This window comes from Oncorhynchus clarkii, chromosome 3, assembly GCF_045791955.1.
Source record: "Oncorhynchus clarkii lewisi isolate Uvic-CL-2024 chromosome 3, UVic_Ocla_1.0, whole genome shotgun sequence".
Taxonomy (NCBI): domain Eukaryota; kingdom Metazoa; phylum Chordata; class Actinopteri; order Salmoniformes; family Salmonidae; genus Oncorhynchus; species Oncorhynchus clarkii.
In genome coordinates this window covers 65,901,879-65,923,503 of record NC_092149.1, presented here as the reverse complement: position 1 = coordinate 65,923,503, position 21,625 = coordinate 65,901,879, and the positions used below count along the sequence as shown (strand labels likewise).

Sequence of the window (21,625 nt, the reverse complement as noted above, 5' to 3'; positions counted from 1 at the left end):
TGCGTCCAATGGCAGGTGGCTTGAAGAGCTATTACACAGTTGTAACTTTAAAATCTGAAATGTGTGGCGTTAGGCCTGTACATATCTAATTATTTAATTCATTCCTGTGGGTTTGAAGTGTGAAACGCTATATGATAGGTTGATTTACGATGTTGTGTAGCCTGGTTTTCTCTTCAGTTACAATCAGTTATATAAACTCAGCAAAAAAAGAAATGTCCCTTTTTCAGGACCCTGTCTTTTAAAGGTAATTCGTAGAAATCCAAATAACACAGATCTTCATTATAAAGGGTTTAAACACGGTTTCCCATGCTTGTTCAATGAACCATAAACGGACAGCTGATCGTCCTCACAGTGGCAGACCACGTGTAAAAACACCTGCACAGGATCGGTACATCCGGACATTACACCGGCGGGACATGTACAGGATGGCAACAACCAGGAACACACAATCCCTCCATCAGTGCTCAGACTGTCCGCAATAGGCTGAGAGAGGCTGGACTGAGGGCTTGTAGGCCTGTTGTACGGCCTGTTGGCAGGTCCTCACCAGACATCACCGGCAACAATGTTGTCTATGGGCACAAGCCCACCGTCGCTGGACCAGACATGACTGACAAAAAGTGTTCTTCAATGATGAGTCGCAGTTTTGTCTCATTAGGGGTGATGGTCGGATTTGCATTTATCGTCAAGGGAATGAGTGTTACACCGAGGCCTGTACTCTGGAGTGGGATTGATTTGGAGGTGGAGGGTCCGTCATTGTCTGGGGCGGTGTGTCACAGCATCCTCGGACTGAGCTTGTTGTCATTGCAGGCAATCTCAATCCCGCGTTACAGGGAAGACATCCTCCTCCCTCATGTGGTACCCTTCCTGCAGGGTTGTTGTTTTAAAGTGTCCGTTTAAAGTTGTTTGAAATCTCTTGTGTGCAAAATAATATGCAGTCGACCTTGCAATAGATACAGCTAAATAACTGCTTGATAATCATTTGCCAAAGGCCTGTGAATGAACAGCTATGATCCTCATGTTTTCACACATGTCATTAGGCATGTCATGACTATTTGTAATAGGGAAAAAACTATAGAACCTATGACTGTAAGCGGTAGTTCTATATTGTTTACATTCAAGAGGAAAGTGATGACTTTATGGAACACCTACTACAAAGTACTGGGAAAGTTTTGTCTTAGTTAACCACCTCACCCAAGCTTTGGGAAAGTGGAGGATTCAGATGGCAACAGGAGTTCAAATTGAGCCTAGGGCCCCTTCAGTCCCTTGTCACCAGCTGCTGATGTTCATTCAGTGGAAGAAGTAAATAGGTTGACCACCCATAGCTGTCACTGTCCACATGATTAATCAAACTGCTTGATTTGCACAGGTGGTCACCCGAGCAGAAGGCAAAACTCACACTCTGACTCTAAGAGATGTCAAGATTTCAGAGGATGGGGAAGTTAAACTGACTGCAAAGGATTTCCAGATTGAGGCCAGCCTACATGTGAATGGTAGGTTGCAGTTTGTGGTATTTATTTGTGGTTGTTATAGAGATTCTTGCCCCAACTGCTCTCTCAAACCAACATGGAGACCTGTTTTTTTGTGAATTCGATAAGGTTAAACAACAATATAGTCGCAATATTTACTCTGTAAAGCATACTGGACAGATAAATATGGTGCACTATATGGTGCTATATAGACCAGGTTCATAGTAATGCAATGATTTCACTTTACATGAAATGGCCAGAATTGGTAGTATTTTCCTTGCATTTACATAGGTAGGCAGAGTATAAATACTGTGTGAGTACACATTGTGACATAGATTCAGATTTCTTTAGATTATATTTGTCTCCTTGATGCAAAGCACAGACAACAATATAATGTAGGTGGGTCAGGTGTGAATGGTGTGGGAGCATGATCTACCCAACCAGTCTGAATTAAATGAGAGGCCCATCAGTAAGTAATGATGTGTTAAGTATGAAATGAGAGCCTGTGAGACAGTCATGTATGCTTTTATAACAGGGTGAGGAGAGGTGTACCCACAATGTTAAGTTTGAATACAAATGTATTAAAAGTATGAATATGTACAGTAATTGCACAAACAACAAACAGGTTGAAGGAATTACATAACGGAATGTAGCTTACACTGTAACTGTACCTGCCTTTGTAACGACCAAGTCAAAAAAATATATGTTTTATATTTATTCTAAAGAGGGACCATAACAATAATAATAGTTGGTGGTACTAATAGAATTTGGTCAAATGAGTTTGTTGGTTTCCTAAGCTGTTATGATATGTAAAGGACAAGTCATCATGTGTAATTCATGTGTGAACTCACAGAGCCACCAGTTGAGTTCAGCAAACCTCTGGAGGACCAGACAGTTGAGGAAGAGGCTACTGCTACTTTGGAGTGTGAAGTCTCCAGAGAAAATGCTGAGGTCACGTGGTTCCAGGACGGACAGGAGATACGCAAAACTAAGAAATATGACATTGTTGCCGATGGCCGCAAGAGAAGACTAATCATCCATGGCTGCACTCTTGATGATTCAAAAACATATACCTGCGACGCCTCAGAATTCAAAACCTCTTGCTTCCTTAACGTTGAGCGTAAGTAAAGTATAGATAATTATATTGTTTGTTTGTTAAAGTATAAATGAAAAACCTTTTGATATTGTTAAGACTAGACTTTTGTGAATTTGGCATACTAGTGTGTTAATACTATGACTTGTGTCCTTACAGCTCCACATGTGGAGTTCTCTACGCCACTCCATGATGTTGAGGTCAAAGAAAAGGACTCTGCCAGATTTGAATGTGAAGTATCTCGCGAAAATGTCAAGGTATTGATTCCTGACCCTTCACCCCCTACCTCCCAACCCCCACACAACACATGCACACACCTCTTGTTTTCAAATGCACATTCAAACACACCTTCTTATTTGTATAACAATATAATATAGTTGCATGTGGAGTTACAAAACATGATATTGAGACTGAGACTTGGTTGTGTTTCCTGTCTTCCACTGTTTTTCAACCTTTTACACTGCTGTTACATTTTACTCCCTTAATTGTTTCCTTCATAGTCTGGATCAGTACATCTTAACATTATTGTACCGTTATTGTAATGTCCTTGTTTTATGTCTGTTTCTGGAAACAGGTCCGTTGGTTGAAGGACAGCAGTGAAATCAGAAAGGGAAAGAAATATGAAATAATTGCCAAAGGTCGCCAACACATCCTCATCATCCACAAATCAGTATTTGATGATGAAGCAGAATATGAATGTGATGCAAAGGTCTCCAAATCCTCCGGCATGCTTACAGTCATTGGTGAGTCTGGCAAACTTTCTCTGCCTCAAAGGGTGAATCCCAAATGGCACCCTATTCCTTATATAGTGCACTTATTTTGACCAGATCCCTACGTGGGCCCTGGTCAAAAGTAGTACACTATATAGAGAATAGGGTGCCATTTGGGACACAGAAAATAAATTCATTTTAATGTTATATACTATAATCGACTTATCATAATGTATTGACTTAACGGTTATATTGTATTTCCTTTGCAGAGGAAGAGGCTAGGTTCACCAGGAACCTATCTAACGTGGAGGGAACAGAAACAGACAGCGTGAAGATGATTTGTGAAGTGTCAAAGGCCGAAGCTGATGTCATATGGTATAAAGGAGACCAGGAACTTCCAGAGGGAGGAAGATACGATCAAATCGTAGATGGCAGGAAGAGGATACTCATCATTCAGGATCTCAAAACAGATGATGCTGGAGAGTACCATTGCAAATTGTCTAGCTCACAGACAACTGGAAACCTGAAAATAAATGGTAATGAAATCAGACATGAGCTCTGTTTAATTTAGTCAGTTAAAGATCTTTGTCCGGTGGAGAAATTAAATATCCTGGGTAGGGGCTCCACACTGGCAGTACTATTATGAAAACCAAATCAAGGGATGCAGATAAAAGTATTTATGGAAAATGAGAGCATATACACTAATCTGTTTTTGTTCTTCCAGAACTGGCGGCTGAGTTTATCGCCAAGCCTCAGAGTCAGGAGGTGGTTGAGGGAGAAAAGGCTGAGTTTGTTTGCTCAGTCTCTAAAGACACATTCATTGTCAAATGGATGAAGGATAATCAGGAGCTAGAAAAGGGGGACAAGTACGACATTGTCTGTGATGGCAAGAGAAGAATACTTGTTATCAAGAACTCTGAACCCAAGGATGAGGGAGCCTATGTTGCCCTCATTGGTACCACCAGAGCTACGGCTGACCTGCTTGTTCTTGGTATGTCATCAATATGTTTGTTTTCTTTTCTATTTCAACCTCTCCAACATGTATGTGTACAGTATGTGTCTTTCGGAGTGGTTGCGATAAAGTACATTTTCCGTTTAACCTCCATGTACAATTGGACAATAAAGTAATATTCTTCTAAGATTTTCTTAGAGGCAACCTTGGGGAAATTATTAATTCGACCTACTAACTTGTGTTTCTTTCACTTTGATTTCCACAGAAAAACTCAGGATCATTACACCGATCAAAGATACAGAAGCTAAAGAGGGACAAGAGATGGTCTTCAACTGTGAGGTGAACTCTGAGGGAGCAAAAGCTAAGTGGCTGAAGAACGATGAGACCATGTTTGAGAGCAGCAAGTTCGTCATGATCCAGAAAGACAACGTGTTCTCTCTGAGGATCAAGGATGCTGAGAAGTCAGATGAAGGGAACTATACTATTACATTGACAAACCACCGTGGTGAACATGCCAAGAGCTCTGGCAAACTTACCGTAAAAGGTGAACACATTTTTGTTATCAATTTGACCAATGGCTAATTTGATGTAGTTGTATGTCTTATTTTTGTTTGAATTGAGCTACATGACTAACTGATTTCTTTGTTTTGTCAACAGAGGAGAGTCTGAAGATCATTGTACCTCTTGAGGACTGTGACACACAGGAAAAGAAGACTGTTAGCTTCTCTTGCAAGGTCAACAGGCAGAAGGTTACTCTGAAATGGATGAAGGCTGGTCAGGAGATCACACTCAGCAAACGCATCCTCTACAGGGTGGACCAATACAAGCACACACTGACCATCAAGGACTGTACTCTCGCTGATGAGGGTGAATACACCGTCATGGCTGGTGATGACAAATCTACAGCTGAGATGATCATCAGCGAAGCCCCCACTGACTTCTCCGCACAACTCAAAGACCAGACCATCACTGAGTTTGAGGATGCTGAGTTCACCTGCAAACTCACCAAGGAGAAGGCTGAGGTGAAATGGTACAGGAATGGACGTGAGATCAGAGAGGGACCCAGGTAGGAAAACCTTTAGACTGCTATGAGGCACGGTCACTGTCGCTTTATTGACACTGAAACTAAATCTTAAAAGCTAATTTGCCCCTAAGGGCCACCCCAGGATTTTCATTAAATACAGAAAAGTGTATTGTAACATTATCCATTTGTTTTTTTTGCAAGGTACATCTTTGAAAAAGAGGGCAAGACCTGCAGGCTGCGTATCAAGGAGTGCAGACCAGATGATGAGTGTGAATATTCGTGTGGCGTCGATGAAAGGAGATCACATGCCCAACTCTTTGTTGAAGGCAAGCCTCTTGAATTCATTATATGATTCTGTTTGTGTGAGTTAATTTTTCTAACCGTTCTGTATGAATTCATGTTTCACAAATTCAATTTCTTGTGTAATCTTTATTCCAGAGACCGCAGTTGAGATTGTCAGACCACCTCAGGATGTGTTTGAGCCTCCAGGCTCTGATATTGTGTTTGAGGTGGAGCTCAACAAAGACAGAGTTGAGGTCAAATGGTTGAGGAACAACATGACCATTGTCCAGGGTGACAAGTATCAGATGATGAGCGAGGGCAAGATCCACAGACTCCAGGTGTGTGAGATCAGGCCTCGTGACCAGGGAGAGTACAGAATCATCGCCAAAGACAAGGATGCCAGAGCCAAGCTGGAACTGGCAGGTATGTCATCATAGGCTTCATATCCTCTCCGATTCCACAATAAATCAATCGTTTTATTATTTGATCTTATAATTGTTTATTCCTCTACAGCTAAGCCAAATATCAAGACTATGGATCAGAGCTTAGTAACAGACGCTGGAAAGCCCATCGTCATGTTCGTGCCCTACAGCGCGTATCCTAAAGCTGAGGCTGAGTGGTTCTATGATAACGTCAGCCTGCCCAAGGACAACATCCACACCGTTGGGGACAGCACAGAGTACAGGCTGAAGGACCCTAAGAAGTCCGATCAGGGACGTTACAAGGTTATCATCAAGAACAAACACGGACAGGGAGAGGCATTCATTAATCTGGATGTCATTGGTAAGTTGCCTTTCAATCCACTCTGGTATTTGAATGGATAACGGGAAAGGATATTTTTCTTGGAAGGGATCTTTTTCTTGGAATTTGTTGTGGTTCATATGGATTCCATTTATTCATGTATTTTTGCCTCCCACAGATGTCCCTGGACCCGTGAAGAGCCTTCACGTGGTTGACACCGCCGATGGTGAGGTCAGCCTGGTCTGGGAAGAGCCAGAGAGCGATGGTGGCAGCAAGATCATTACATACGTGGTGGAGAGGCGTGATGTCAAGCGCAAGACATGGACTCTTGCAACTGACCGCTCTGACGCTCCAGAATACACTGTGACCGGACTCCAGAGGGAATCCATGTACCTATTCCGTGTTTGTGCTCGCAACAGAGTGGGTAGTGGACCAAATGTTGAGACAGAGAAACCTGGTGTTTATGCCAAGAACAAGTTTGGTAAGCAAACTATTTGATATTGTAATAATCACCTCGTGCAGTATCATTATTCAAACGTAACTGGTTCCAACAATGAACTGCCGACCAGAAAAGTGAATTACAACCTGGCTTTATATTTTAGATGTGCCTGATGCTCCTCAGGATGTGAGTGTTGGAAACGTGAGTAAGTTTGGTGCCACAGTCTCTTGGGAAAAACCAGTGTCTGATGGAGGGTCTGAGATCACATCCTACATCATTGAGTCCCGTGACAGGACCTCTGTGAAGTGGGCTGTGGCAATGATCAGTAAAGCAACAGATCGCAGCGCAATCATCAATGACGTCATTGAGAACAAGGAATACATATTTCGTGTCAAGGCTGAAAACAAGGCTGGCATTGGCAAACCAAGTGCTGCTACCAATCCGGTTAAGATCATGGACCCCATTGGTAAGTTATTTCAGTTCTGAAAGTTGCTGAAATGTTATTAATGAAATACATGAACTGTTTTATTATACAAACATGTTTGTTTTTGTTATTCCAGAGAGGCCAAGCCCACCACAGAACCTGGTACCCTCAGAGCAGAACAAGAACTCAGTCCAGCTGACATGGGAGATCCCATTGAAGAATGGAGGCAGCACGATCACTGGCTACATCATTGAGAGATGTGAGGACGAAACAGACCATTGGCTCAGATGCAACGCCAGGCTCTGCCAGGATCTCACCTACAAGGTATTTATCCTATAAGATGAAAAGCTCCTAAATGGTTTCTTGGAGATTTCATATAATATTTGCAGTATAATTATCATACATTTTGTGTTGTATTCTGACTTGAATGCAAGTCTCCCATTGACATCAATTTACTAAATTGTCTAAATGTATGCTTAAATTGCTTACACGTATCTCAACTCAGAATACTGCTCTTCCATATTTTCCTCAGATATCTGGCCTGAAATATGGCAAAAAATACAACTACAGGGTGATGGCTGAGAATGCAGCTGGAGTGTCTGACCCATCCAACACACTGGGACCCATGCTGGCTGATGATACACATGGTACATTTGGTTTCTCTTTTCACTAACCTTGAAGACATACATCATTTTAAATGTTGTGCATTTGTCATAACAATGGTCATTATTTTCTATCTTCAGTTGGCCCCACAATGGACCTGAGTGGATTCAAGGATGGCCTGGAGGTCATTGTTCCTTATCCCCTTACTATCCGTGTCCCTATCTCTGGATATCCCACACCAAACGCAAAGTGGAGCTTCGCTGATAAGGAACTCACTGCTGGTGAACGTGTGTCCATGATTACAAAGAGTACCTACGTAGAACTGACCATCACTCCAAGTGTGCGTCCAGACAGAGGTGTATACACTCTTACTCTGGAGAATGATATTACCAGTTGCTCCGGAGAGATTGAAGTCAACGTTATCGGTAAGTGATGTGAGGAGCTTTGTGGTGAAACACAACATACTGCAATTCTTTCTTTTCCCTTCATATCCCTCTTTTTTTCAAATTTTTTAGCATCCCCAAGTGCACCCAAAGACTTCAAGGTTGCCGAGGTGACCAGACAGCATGTGCACCTGATGTGGGAGGCGCCAGAGCATGATGGAGGAAGCCCTCTGACTGGCTACCAGATTGAGAAACGTGACGTATCCCGCAAGACCTGGGTCAAGGTATGGATGAACATAAGTCTTTAAACCACACAGCAATACACATGTGAAATTACTTACTTTTCCAGTCGGGACATAAGGCTGGAACAATCTTTGGTAGTCTATCTTTGGCCACAGCTTATACCTTGTTAAACATGAAATAAGATTATTATAAATGTAATAACACATGTCACTAACTGTCTTTCCCCAGGTGATCACTGGTGTTCAAGACCAGGAGTTCACTGTCACTGATGTCGTTGAGGGTAAAGAGTATCTGTTCAGGGTTACTGCCTGCAACAAGTGTGGCCCAGGAGAGCCTGCCTACATTGACGAGCCAGTCAATGTGTCCTCCCCTGCCAGTAAGTAGTACAATGCCTATGCTGTGCACTCAATCCATTGTTTTGACATCTCAATAATTGACATAAGAGTCATTTGAATTCAAACTTTTCTCAGTTATTGACATTATTTATCTGTTATTTTACCAGGTAAGTTGACTGAGAACACATTCTCTAATTGCAGCAACAACCTGGGGAATAGTTACAGGGGAGAGGAGGGGGATGAATGAGCCAATTGTAAACTGGGGATTATTAGGTGACGTGATGGTTTGAGGGCCAGATTGGGAATTTAGCCAGGACACCAGGGTTAACACCCCTACTCTTACAATAAGTGCCATGGGATCTTTAATGACCTCAGAGTCAGGACACCCGTTTTAATGTCCCACCCAAGGCAGTGTCCCCAATCACTGCCATTGGGACATTTTTTTAGACCAGAGGAAATCCTATTGGCCCTCCAACACCACTTCCAGCAGCATCTGGTCTCCCATCCAGGAACTGACCAGGACCAACCCTGCTTAGCTTCAGAAGCAAACCAGCAGTGGTATGCAGGGTGGTATGCTGCTGGCAAATTACATACCTGTAATTTGAGTTCTAGCTGTTCACAATCATTGACAGGCCTGTCATTTGAATTAGACCTGTTCTGAATCATTGCCATGTCTGTCATTTGAATTAGAACTCTTCTGAATCATTGACATGCCTGTCATTTAAATTAGAACTAATCTGAATCATTGACATGCCTGTCTTTTGAATTAGAACTCTTCTGAATCATTGACATGCCTGTCTTTTGAATTAGAACTAATCTGAATCATTGACATGCCTGTCTTTTGAATTAGAACTCTTCTGAATCATTGACATGTCTGTCATTTGAATTAGAACTCTTCTGAATCATTGACATGCCTGTCATTTAAATTAGAACTCTTCTGAATCATTGACATGCCTGTCTTTTGAATTCAAGCCGTGCCAGACCCACCTGAGAACCTGAAATGGAGGGACACGTCAGCTTCTGGCATCTTCCTGACCTGGGAACCACCCAAGTGGGACGGCGGCACTGGAATCAAGGGCTACAACATAGAAAGGTGCCAGCGTGGCACAGACAAGTGGGAGTCCTGCGGAGATCAGGTCCCTGAGTTGAAGTAAGTAGAACCAGAGAAAAAATCTCGAAGACATTTTTGTTTTGTTTTGAAAGACTAACTTACTTCTCTTAGATTGCAAGTGACTGGTCTCATTGAGGGACAGTGGTACGCCTACCGCGTGAAGGCCTTGAACAGACTGGGTGCCAGCAAACCCTGCAAGGCTACAGATGAGATTTTGGCTGTTGATCCTAAAGGTATGTTTTGTGTAAATGCTCCATGTCTGTATGTGTAACATCTTGCATAGTGGCTGAAATTGGTTTCTGTATCATCAGTATAACACATTTTCTGTATAATCTCACAGACCCCCCAGAGATTCTTCTGGATGTCAAATGTCTTGCTGGACTGACCGCAAAAGCTGGCTCTAAGATTGAGCTTCCAGCTGATGTTCTTGGAAAGCCCGTACCTAAAGTGAAATGGACCAAGGGTGACATGGTTCTGAAGGGTGACGATAGAGTTTCTATTGACGACAAGCCTGGTCACTCCGTTGTTACTATCAGCAAGACAACAAGAGAGGACACAGCTACCTACATCATTGAAGCACACAACAGCTGTGGCCGTGCTACTGCAACCGTTGACGTCAACATTCTAGGTATCATATTTTGTCACCTTTATTTGTGAGGAAACACTTGTTTAAAAGTGTGTTCTTTAATGTTCTGACATTGTTTTCTATTTGTCTTGAACAGATAAGCCTGGTCCTCCAGCTGCATTTGATATCTCTGAGATCACCAACAAGTCCTGTTTCCTGGCCTGGAACCCTCCCAGAGATGACGGAGGTGCAAAGGTCACTAACTACATAGTGGAGAGCAGAGCCGCAGAAAGCGAGATCTGGCACAAGCTCTCCTCCACTGTCAAAGAGACCAACTTCAAGGCCCTCAACCTGACAGCTTTCAAGGAATACATCTTCAGAGTGTTTGCTGAGAACCAGTTTGGTATTGGTGTGCCAGCGGAACATATGCCAATCATTGCCAGATATGCCTTTGGTATGTTAAGTTTATGTTTGTATTTAGTCAAAGCAATACAATTGTATTTCCTTTAGAGCATTATTTTGTTTTCTGGCTTGTTGCTAAAATTGTCTGTAACTGTTGTTTTCAGATTCTCCTGGTGCGCCAACTAAGCTGGAGCCTTCTGATATTGTTAAAGATGGCCTGACTCTGAATTGGTATGAGCCTGAAGAGGATGGTGGTAGTCCTATCACTGGGTACTGGGTTGAGAGGTTTGAACCAGACCAGAACAGATGGATCAGATGCAACAAGATCCCAATCAGAGACACAACATTCAAGTAAGACGTTAGAATACATTTAGTTAATTAACATTTTCGCCATTGAAGGCAGTAATGACAGTGTTGATTTAATTTCTGGTTGTAGCTATTCATTTGATGGTGGTGTTGATTATGTGATTGTTCCTGATTTGCAGAGTCAAAGGACTACCCACAAGGAAGAAGTATAAGTTCAGAGTCTTGGCTGAGAATCTCGCCGGACCTGGAAAACCAAGCAAGGAAACTGACCAGATCTTGGTCAAGGATCCTATTGGTAATACATCCAACATACACTATATTACCAAACGTATGTGGACACATCTCATTCCAAAATCATGGGCATTAATATGGAGTTGGCCCCACCTTTGCTGCTAAACAGCCTCCATTCTTCTGGGAAGGCTAGATGTTGGAACACTGATGCGGGAACTTGCTTCCATTCAGCCACAAGAGCATTAGTGAGGTTGGGCACCGATGTTAGGCAATTAGGCCTGGCTCGCAGTCGGCATTCCAATTCATCCCTAAGGTGTTTGATGGGGTTGAGGTCAGGGCTCTGTGCACTCCAGTACTTCCACACCGATCTCAACAAACCATTTCTGAATGGACCTTTCTTTGTGCACAGGGTCATTGTCATGCTGAAACAGGAAAGGTCCTTCCCCAAACTGTTTCCACAAAGCTGGAAGCACAGGATCGTCTAGAATGTCATTGTATGCTGTAGCATTAAGACTTTCCTTCACTGGAACTAAGAGGCCTAGCCCGAACCATGAAAAACAGACCATTATTACTCAGCCACCAAATGTTACAGTTGGCACTATGCATTGGGGTAGGTAGCGTTCTCCTGGCATCCTCCAAACCCAGATTCATCCGTCGGACTGCCAAATGGTGAGGCATGATTCATTTCTCCAGAGAACGCATTTCCACTGCTCCAGTGTCCAATGGCGGCAAGCTTTACACCACTCCAGCCAAATCTGGACATTGCGCATGATGATGTTAGGCTTGCGTGCAGCTGCTCGACCATGGAAACCCATTTCATGAAGCTCCCAACGAACAGTTATTGTGCTGATGTTGCTTCCAGAGGCAGTGTGGACCTCGGAAGTGAGTGTTGCAAACAAGGACAGACAATTTTTACGCACTACGTGCTTCAGCATTCGGCGGTCCTGTTCTGTGAGCCTGTCTGACCTACCACTTCGCGGCTGAGTTGCTCCTTGACGCTTCCACTTCACAATAACAGCACTTTAGTGCTCAGCGTCCCGCTAGCGGGACAACTTCCGGTGAAACTGGAGGGTGCACAATTCAAATAAATAATCATACAAATTATGGATATTAAACATTTAGGTAGATATAAGTATCTTATATCGGTTGAAAGCTTAAATTCTTGTTAATCTAACTGCACTGTCCAATTTACAGTAGCTATTACAGCGAAAACATGCCATGCGATTGTTTGAGGATGGTGCCCCACATCAAAATATTTTTCCACCGGCACAGGTTTCATAAATTCACAAATAGTGATTAAATATTCACTTACTTTTTGAAAATCTTCCTTTGATTTGTCATCCAAAGGGTCCCAGCTATAACATGTAGTGTTGTTTTGTTAGGTAAAATCCTTCTTTATATCCCAAAAAGTCTGTTTAGTTGGAGCCATCGATTTGAGTAATCCACTCATTCAACATGCAGAGAAAGGAATCCGAAAATCTACCCCTAAACCTTGTTTCAACCGATTTTAGCAGATGTCCTGTCTTCATAGTGCGAGCAAACACGAATATCCAAGTCTGTGTCCCTCTACTAAAACTGATATTTCTTATTTGTTTTGGAAGTTACAAGCCTGAAACCTTGAACATAGACTGATGACACCCTGTGGAAGCCATAGGAATTGCATCCTGGGAGCTAATTTCCAGTATGCCCTTATACTTGACATTGTAAGACCATGGTTTCTCAAAAAAAGAAAAAATCTGGTTGGTTTTCCTTTGGATTTTCTCCTACCATATCCATTGTGTTATATTCTCCTACATTATGTTAACATTTCTAAAAAAACGTCAAAGTGTTTTCTTTTCAATGGTACTAATTATATGCATATCCTGGCTTCAGGGCCTGAGTAACAGGCAGTTTACTTTGGGCACGTCATTCAGGCGGAAATTGAGAGAAAAAGGGCCTTGCCCTAAGAAGTTTTTAACCGGGGCAGCTCTAGCAGGGCAGCAATTTTACGAACTGACTTGTTGGAAAGGTTGCATCCTATGACGGTGCCACATTGAAAGTCACAGCTCTTCAGTAAGGCCATTCTACTTCTAATGTTTGTCTATGGAGATTGCATGGCTGAAATAGCCAAATCCACTAATTGGAAGGTGTGTCCACATACTTTTATATATATATTGTATTTAATCAACAGACCATTAATCATTTATGCAATGTAATGTTGTTAACCAAAACAACATGTCTTATTTTCCTACAGATCCTCCATGGGCTCCTGGTAAGCCAACCGTCAAAGACGTGGCCAAGACCTCTGCCTTCCTACAGTGGACCAAGCCTGAGCATGACGGTGGTGCCAAGATCGAGGGCTACATCATTGAGCTCCTGAAGAGTGGAACTGAGCAGTGGGTTCGTGTTTCAGAAGGAATCAATATCCTGGAGCACTTCCTGAGAGGCCTGATGGACAGACAGGAGTACTCCTTCAGGGTCATTGCAGTCAATATCGCTGGGGAGAGTGAGCCCAGCGAGCCTAGCGATCCAGTTCTGTGCAAGGAGAGACTCAGTAAGTAGCTGACTGCGTTCCAAATGGCACCCTATTCCCTTTAACGTTATGGTCACAAGTAGTATACTATATAGGGAATAGGGTGTCATTTGTGACACACAGACTGAGATCAATTCCATCTGAAGCGGTTCAGTGTGTCATGGTTGGTTGACTGAGTAGATGGTTGATGATGACGCATTCATTTTCCAGATCCTCCTACACCCCCACGCTGGTTGGATGTCATCAACATTTCCAGTAACAGTGCTGAGCTGAAGTGGACAGTACCAGAGAAGGATGGTGGTTCACCCATCACCAACTACATTGTTGAGAAGAGGGATGTCAGGCGTAAGGGCTGGCAGGCAGTGGACACTACTGTGAAGGAGCTGAAGTACACGGTCACTCCACTGAATGAGGGCTCCCTCTATGTGTTCCGTGTGGCTGCTGAGAATGCTGTTGGACCCAGTGAATTCTGTGAACTGGAAGACTCCATTATGGCTAAAGATACTTTCAGTAAGATCATAGTTACTGTTTATAGTGTTACTGTATGTAACTGGTGTTCACTTACAACATGCAAAGGTTGCTAAGTCCATTTCTAAGTACTGTTTCCTATTTTCAGCTACCCCTGGACCACCATATAATCTCTCTGTCCATGGAGTGTCAAAGAGACATGTTGACTTGCAGTGGGACGCCCCCAAGAATGATGGTGGCAAACCAGTTCTGAGGTAAACTTTGGTCAACTCTAGTGTTATAGGAGTGTCATAGAGTGTACTTTTGTCATATAAGCTTGTTTATAACATTTGGGAATATTTGATTCTATTAGATACTCAATTGAAAAGAAGGAGAAACTGGGCACCCGCTGGGTGAAGTGTGGTAAGACCTCAGGTGCTGACTGCAAGTACAGAGTTACAGACGTCATTGAAGGAACCGAGGTTCAGTTCCTGGTTCGTGCTGAGAATGAAGCCGGTGTTGGACACCCTAGTGAACCAACAGAAATCATTGCTATTGAAGATCCAACAGGTGGGTTTTTTTCTGTTTTTAAAGTAAAAACACTGTGTTTTATGGCTAAATTTGTTTTACTTGCATGAGTGATTTATAATTGATCATCTATTTACCAACGAAGAAACCCACATCTGCAATGTTATAATACTTGTCTTTGTATTGTTTTTTATAGGTGTACCCTCTCCTCCAATTGAGCTTCACATCACTGAAGCCAGCAGAGACCATTTGTGTATTGCTTGGAGACCACCAGAGAGAACTGGTGGCAGCCCTGTAACTGGCTACCATATCGAGCTCTGTGAGGCTGGTACTGAGAAGTGGATGAGAATCAACTCTCGCCCAATCAAGGAGCTCAAATACAAAACAGAGGAGGGCATCATCCCAGAGAAACAATACGTCCTGAGAGTCCGTGCCATAAACTCTGTTGGAGTTAGTGAGCCATCTGATATCTCTGAGAAGGTCTATGCCAAGGACTCTGACTGTAAGTAAACCTTCAATAATGTATATTTCCATTTCCAGAGATATATTATATACTGATATCTGATTATACTATATTTTTCCCTCCTGAAGGCATCCCAATCCTTGAGTTCCAGACTAAGGACATTGTGATTATTGAGGGAGAGAAGTGGCATCTCCCCATCCCATTCAGAGCAGTGCCCAAACCCAAGATCACCTGGCACAAAGACGGAAAGGAGCTGAAGGACGATGAAAGAATGACCTTCAGACAGGAGTACCTCTCCTGCCACCTGGAGATCGAGAGCTGTCTGCATGCAGACGCCGGCCAGTACAAGGTCACACTGGAGAACTCCTTGGGAACTTGCAGCGGAACAATCAATGTTAAAGTTGTTGGTACGTTTGTGTCAAAATAAAATAATATTATTACTTCCATATTCCATGGTGTCCCTAATAGTGTAATCATTACATTTGACATAAATACTCTATTTGGTTGAAAATATTAGAAATATGATTTACTAGCACCAGCATACTACAACTATCAAGATCAAATCTTCATATCCATGTTTGTTTTGACAGGCCTGCCCGGTCCCTGCAAAGACATTGTTGCCAGTGAAATCACCAAGAGCTCTTGCAAGGTTTCCTGGGATCCTCCCAACTATGATGGTGGCAGCCCTGTTCTCCACTATGTGCTACAGCGCAGAGAGGCAGGCCGGAGGACCTATGTCAACATGATGTCTGGAGAGAACAAAGTCAGCTGGCCCGTCAAGGATCTGATCCCCAATGGAGAGTACTACTTCCGGGTCAAAGCTGTCAACAAGATTGGTGGTGGGGAGTACCTTGAGCTCCGCAACCCCGTGATCGCAGAGGATCAGAAGCGTGAGTGAAATATTTATTTTGTGTCCAAGAAACACCTTAAATGAAAACCAATTCGAAGTTGATGATTTTATTTTCCAAGAAAGACAACATTTCTAAAGAGTTGTATTGGATTTATTAAGTGTTCCTTGTTCAATATTTCAGAGCGCCCTGACCCTCCATTAGATGTTGAGACCCACAACCCTACTTCTAAGACTATCACCCTCACATGGAAACCACCTATGTATGATGGGGGCTGCAAGATTATGGGCTACGTTCTGGAGATGATGATGAAGGGTGATGAGAACTTCACAAGATGCAACGACTTCCTTGTGCCTGTGCTGTCCTACACAGTGAGGAATCTCAGGGAGGGAAAACAATACCAGTTTCGTGTACGAGCTGAGAATGCTGCCGGAGTCAGCGACCCATCACGCAGCACACCAATGGTGAAGGCTTCTGATTCTGTTGGTAAGGAAGGATACATTTTATTCAAACCGTTACAATTCAAAACAATGATACGATTTTTCAGACAGGTCATTTGTCATTTCTAAATGTGGTTGTTTTCTTTTCAGAAACACCCAAGGTGTTCCTCAGTGGAAGTCTGCAGTCCGGTATGAGCATTAAGAGAGGTGCTGAGATCAGACTGGACGCCAACATCTCTGGATCCCCATACCCTCAAATCACATGGTATAGGAACGACGTGGTCATCAGACCTGAAGCCATGAAGAAGAGACCAGAGAAACCCATTGTTAAGAAGAAAGAGGTGAAGAAGGAGGAAAAGAAGGAAGTGAAGGAAGGAGAAAAGAAGGAAGTCAAGGAGGGAGAGGTTGAGGCTCCAGCTGCAGAGCCTGCCCATGAAGAGCCTGAGGAGGAACTCCCTGACTACCCAACCCTCCAGGAACGTCTCACCATCCATGACAAGAAGAGGGGAGAATCCTCTTGCATTGTCAGGGACACCATCAGGGGTGACCATGGCGTGTACACTATCAAGGTCGAGAACGACCATGGTATTGCCTCTGCAACTTGTGAAGTCAATGTGCTAGGTGAGATATAATATTTTATTAATATTTTTGTTTACATTAATTTATTGGTGTTGTTGACGCATTTTGAAAACGTAGTATAAAACCTTTTACTTTACCTTTTACAGATGCACCTGGTCCTGCAATCAACTTCAGGTTTGAGGAGATCAGGAATAACTCTGTCATCTGCAAGTGGGATCCTCCCATGGATGATGGTGGCAGTGAGATCCTGAACTACACCTTGGAAAGGAAGGACAACTCCAAGGTGGAGATCGGATGGATCACAGTAACCTCAACGCTCAGAGGATGTAGATACCCCGTGACCAAACTGATAGAGAAGAAGGAGTACATCTTCCGTGTCACTGCTGAGAACAAGTTTGGTCCTGGACCACCATGTATCTCTAAGCCAATTATTGCCAAGGATCCATTTGGTAAATAATTTATTTTTAATAGTTGTATCATGTCTATAACATTCAAAATCAGGTTGAAATAATGATGTCAGTTCAACCAGTTTTGCACGTCTGGGTTAGTCGTGATTGTACTTTGTTCTTACAACTGTGATGTTCACTTCTTATTCTAGACCCACCAGAGGCTCCAGAGAAGCCTGAGATTGACGGCATCACAGCCAACTCCATGCTGGTTACCTGGGAGGTGCCAAACGACATGGGCAGCCCCATCCTTGGTTACTGGGTGGAGCGTCGTGAGATCAACAGCACCCATTGGACCAGAGTCAACCGGGTCATTTTGGAGGATACAGAAATGAATGTGGAAGGCCTACTGGAGGGTCTGACATATATCTTCAGGGTGGCTGCTGAGAACCAAGCTGGGCCTGGGAAGTTCAGCGTCCCGTCTGATCCCATGACATGCCAGGATCCAATCTGTAAGTCAACAATATTATGATACCATACCTTTTATTGTCCATTTGCATGGAAATTAATTTTGTGAATTTAAGCATACAAAATGCACAAAATCAATACAATATAATACAACACAATGATTCATTGTGATTAAGTTTCATTGTCGAACAATGATCAAATACAATATGTTATTGTTGATGTGTTTGTCCCATAGTGCCACCTGGACCGCCGTTCCCAAGAATCATTGACACCACTGAGTCTTCCATTGATGTGGAATGGGATCCTCCTGCCTCCAATGGAGGTGGAGACATCCTGGGCTACCATGTTGACAAGACCCTAGCAGGCACCAATGACTGGTCCCGCTCCACAGAGAGACCCTGGAAGACCCGGGCCTTCACGGTGTATGGAGTCAGAGAAGGAGCCAAGTACCTGGTCCGTGTGATCGCAGTCAATGGAGCTGGTGAAGGAACTCCTGGCTTGACTGAATCAGTCTTTGTCAGAGATCCTAAAGGTACAGTAACCAATGATCAGAAAGCTTATTCAAAACAATGACAACAAACGTATGCTTAATACATTAACAACAGTGGCCTGCATTGGTGTCACATTGAATCGGAGGACAGGCTCATTGTAATCGCTGGAACAAAATGAATGGAATAGTATCAAATACCACTGTCTCTTCCATTCCATTCCAGCCATTACTATTGTCGTTCTCCCTTCATTAACCTCCATGAATATTCAAGTGATTTTTGGTCTTTGAAAGCACTATATACAGGTCCTGTGTATTATTATTATTAAAACATAGCTAATGTCACTGAATGTTGATTGTGTCTACAGAGGCTCCAGTGGTAGAGTTGGATCTCACTGTGAGGAATGGCGTAATGATCAGAGCTGGGGAGCCACTGATTCTGCCTGCCCTGGTCACTGGTAAACCTCCTCCAGAAATCAAATGGACCAAAGATGACGGTCCACCTGACAAAGACCACGTCCAGATAGAAAATGTTGGAAAGGAAAGCACTCTCAGTATCAAGGCCGCCACAAGAAAGGATCCTGGCAAGTACCAGATCAGTGCAAGAAATAGCAGCGGAATCAAGTCTACATGGACAAGGGTTGATGTCATGGGTAAGAGTTTTGATGAATTCTCTATTAGCTTTGATATCACAGTATGCCATTTTTGGGCATGTTTCACATTTGGTTGTACTTTGATGATGTAAAGCTAGGATTAGGGTTAATGAATAGTTTGTTTGTTAATAGTTAAAAGAACATCTATAAAAACATCTATTGTGGATTATCCAAAGAGTAATAATGTCGCCTTAAATGTTGTTGGCCTGCGAAAGACTAGTACCCTTTCCAGGGGGTGTACTTCACGCTGCAGATACAGGAGATAGGCTCCTAACCTATGGGCCATTCTGGCTCGGACAAGGCTACCTACTTACTTACTCGCATATTGTACTTGGATGTAACACTTTGACCTGTCCTCTGTCAGATGTTCCCGGGCCTGTGCTGGACCTGAAACCTGTGGTGGTAACCAGGAAACTGATGATTCTGAACTGGTCCGATCCTGATGACGACGGTGGCAGTGATCTGACCGGCTTCATCATTGAGAGAAGAGATCCCAAGATGCACACGTGGAGACAGCCCATCGAGACACCCTCATCTAAGTGTGAGATTGTGGGTATTGTTGAAGGACAGGAGTACATCTTCCGAGTTGTGGCGAAGAACAAGTTTGGCTGTGGCCCTCCTGTTGATCTGGGTCCTATTGCTGCAGTGGATCCTAAAGGTAATGTCTAGATTTTGTTGATTCATGCAAATGTTTTTCTGTGCAGGTCAGATCATTAATAGAGGTTAATCACTCTATATTTTAATTGAAGCTCCACCAACTTCGCCTGAGAGGTTCCACTACACTGAGAGGACAAAGTCTTCCATCAGCCTTGCATGGAGACCTCCCCGCAACGATGGAGGCAGTCCAATCTTGGGCTACTTTGTTGAGAAGAAGAAGCACGATGCCCCAGCATTTGAGCCTTGTAACACAGAGATGTGCAAGGACCTCTTCATGACTGTCGATAACCTTGAGGAGCTGTTTATGTATGAGTTCCGTGTCAAGGCTGTCAATTTGATTGGACCAAGTGAACCTGGAATTCCACTCACCATTGTCATTCAAGATGATGAAGGTTAGTCCTCTGAGTTCTATGGTCTTGGTATTTGTCCTATATGCTAAAATAGTAAACATGTTGAATTGAATTGGACTTGGTTGATTTTAATTGGACTGAATTGAATTGGACTGAATTGAATTGAATAAACTTGTCACTGAGTTGCTTCTTCTATTTCAGTTCCTCCTACTGTGAGGATGTTAAAGACTTTCAAGGGAGATGCCATCACTGTCAAGAAGGGAGAGCCTATTGAAATCCCGGCTGAGGTGACTGGTCTTCCAATGCCCAAGGTTGAATGGTTGAAGGATGAAGTCATTATTGCAGAGCCCACTGAGACTCTGTTGTTGGAAACCAAGGAGATCAACAGAATCCAGTCCAACACCAAGCTCAGTTTCCCTGCAGCAGCCAGATTGGACAAAGGCATCTTTACAGTGACTGCCTCCAATCGTCTTGGGTCAGCTAGTCACACCATCAAGGTTAATGTGTTAGGTAAGTGGTCTGATATTATGTATGTTGTTTGCTTTTCTTCATTTTCTGGACACTGTGAGTATGAATCAGTAAACTCAAAGCCATTAGCTCACTTTTCTGCAAGAAAATATCCATACAAATTAGCAAAAATAAAATATTTTAGTCTGTCTACTGTAGTCTGACCTTTTTTTCATTGAATTGTTGCATTGTCATTATAAGGGTAATAATATTAATCCTCTCTCTTGTTAACAGACCGTCCTCTGCCACCAAGGAATGTGAATATTGGTAACATCAAGGCTGAGTCCTGCAAGCTGACCTGGGACGCCCCAGAGGACGACGGAGGAAGTGAGCTCACTAACTACATCGTTGAGAAGCTGGACATTCTTCCTGAGGTGGAACCTGAAGAAGAATATGAGGATTCTGAGGATGAGGAGCCTAAGCCTAAATCTGAGCCGAGACCCATTCCTGTATGGACGGTGATCACCAACAGCATCATTGAGAAACGACTCGGGGTCAGTATAAAACAGATTGAATATATTATGTTTGGTAACACTTGAGTTAACACCGCAGTTATAATGCTTCATAGCAAGGCTATAAGCATGTATGGTAGAGGTCTTCACTGGTCCACCTGTTCCCGAATACCTGAAACCAGCTCTGTTTCTCTTTCCCTCGCGCATTAACAGCTCTGGTTGATAACATAGCTAAAACAATTATTTTCTGCTGCTTCCCTCACTTGGATCTGACCGGACGCGACAGGGTCTATACGGGGATTGGTCTGGTTGTCCTTGGGTTAGTTCGGACCAGGTCTATATCTTGAACAAACATATTTATTCAGGTAGGGTATGGTTAGGAATGCCCCGGTCTATTTTCAACTTTTTGGTGCTTGTGAAGAACTTTAATGTATGGGCCTTAATAATGAGACATATAATATGCTATGTCTCTCTCTATATCAAAGAAACAACAAAGATTGTAATATGTTGAGACAGTAGCATGAATGCTTATAGTGGA

General features: G+C 43.1%; 1 protein-coding gene across 1 annotated transcript in view; it reads left to right on the top strand.

Moving 5' to 3' along the window:
* Window positions 1-21,625, top strand: part of LOC139401652 (titin-like) — a 178,632-nt gene that overhangs the window by 84,601 nt on the left and 72,406 nt on the right. The window contains exons 119-159 of the mRNA XM_071145731.1: window positions 1,367-1,490; window positions 2,320-2,586; window positions 2,719-2,816; window positions 3,134-3,302; window positions 3,539-3,805; window positions 3,994-4,260; window positions 4,487-4,765; window positions 4,879-5,287; window positions 5,447-5,571; window positions 5,684-5,950; window positions 6,041-6,310; window positions 6,447-6,749; window positions 6,871-7,173; window positions 7,268-7,455; window positions 7,664-7,778; window positions 7,875-8,159; window positions 8,250-8,401; window positions 8,589-8,736; window positions 9,668-9,845; window positions 9,918-10,039; window positions 10,147-10,434; window positions 10,529-10,825; window positions 10,938-11,124; window positions 11,259-11,374; window positions 13,544-13,843; window positions 14,033-14,332; window positions 14,439-14,544; window positions 14,643-14,839; window positions 14,994-15,299; window positions 15,389-15,667; window positions 15,851-16,150; window positions 16,292-16,594; window positions 16,699-17,169; window positions 17,274-17,576; window positions 17,726-18,025; window positions 18,217-18,513; window positions 18,837-19,121; window positions 19,486-19,779; window positions 19,871-20,170; window positions 20,330-20,638; window positions 20,870-21,129. Coding sequence (XP_071001832.1) covers window positions 1,367-1,490; window positions 2,320-2,586; window positions 2,719-2,816; window positions 3,134-3,302; window positions 3,539-3,805; window positions 3,994-4,260; window positions 4,487-4,765; window positions 4,879-5,287; window positions 5,447-5,571; window positions 5,684-5,950; window positions 6,041-6,310; window positions 6,447-6,749; window positions 6,871-7,173; window positions 7,268-7,455; window positions 7,664-7,778; window positions 7,875-8,159; window positions 8,250-8,401; window positions 8,589-8,736; window positions 9,668-9,845; window positions 9,918-10,039; window positions 10,147-10,434; window positions 10,529-10,825; window positions 10,938-11,124; window positions 11,259-11,374; window positions 13,544-13,843; window positions 14,033-14,332; window positions 14,439-14,544; window positions 14,643-14,839; window positions 14,994-15,299; window positions 15,389-15,667; window positions 15,851-16,150; window positions 16,292-16,594; window positions 16,699-17,169; window positions 17,274-17,576; window positions 17,726-18,025; window positions 18,217-18,513; window positions 18,837-19,121; window positions 19,486-19,779; window positions 19,871-20,170; window positions 20,330-20,638; window positions 20,870-21,129 — 10,134 coding nt within the window. The remainder of the gene's footprint in view (window positions 1-1,366; window positions 1,491-2,319; window positions 2,587-2,718; window positions 2,817-3,133; window positions 3,303-3,538; window positions 3,806-3,993; window positions 4,261-4,486; window positions 4,766-4,878; window positions 5,288-5,446; window positions 5,572-5,683; window positions 5,951-6,040; window positions 6,311-6,446; window positions 6,750-6,870; window positions 7,174-7,267; window positions 7,456-7,663; window positions 7,779-7,874; window positions 8,160-8,249; window positions 8,402-8,588; window positions 8,737-9,667; window positions 9,846-9,917; window positions 10,040-10,146; window positions 10,435-10,528; window positions 10,826-10,937; window positions 11,125-11,258; window positions 11,375-13,543; window positions 13,844-14,032; window positions 14,333-14,438; window positions 14,545-14,642; window positions 14,840-14,993; window positions 15,300-15,388; window positions 15,668-15,850; window positions 16,151-16,291; window positions 16,595-16,698; window positions 17,170-17,273; window positions 17,577-17,725; window positions 18,026-18,216; window positions 18,514-18,836; window positions 19,122-19,485; window positions 19,780-19,870; window positions 20,171-20,329; window positions 20,639-20,869; window positions 21,130-21,625) is intronic.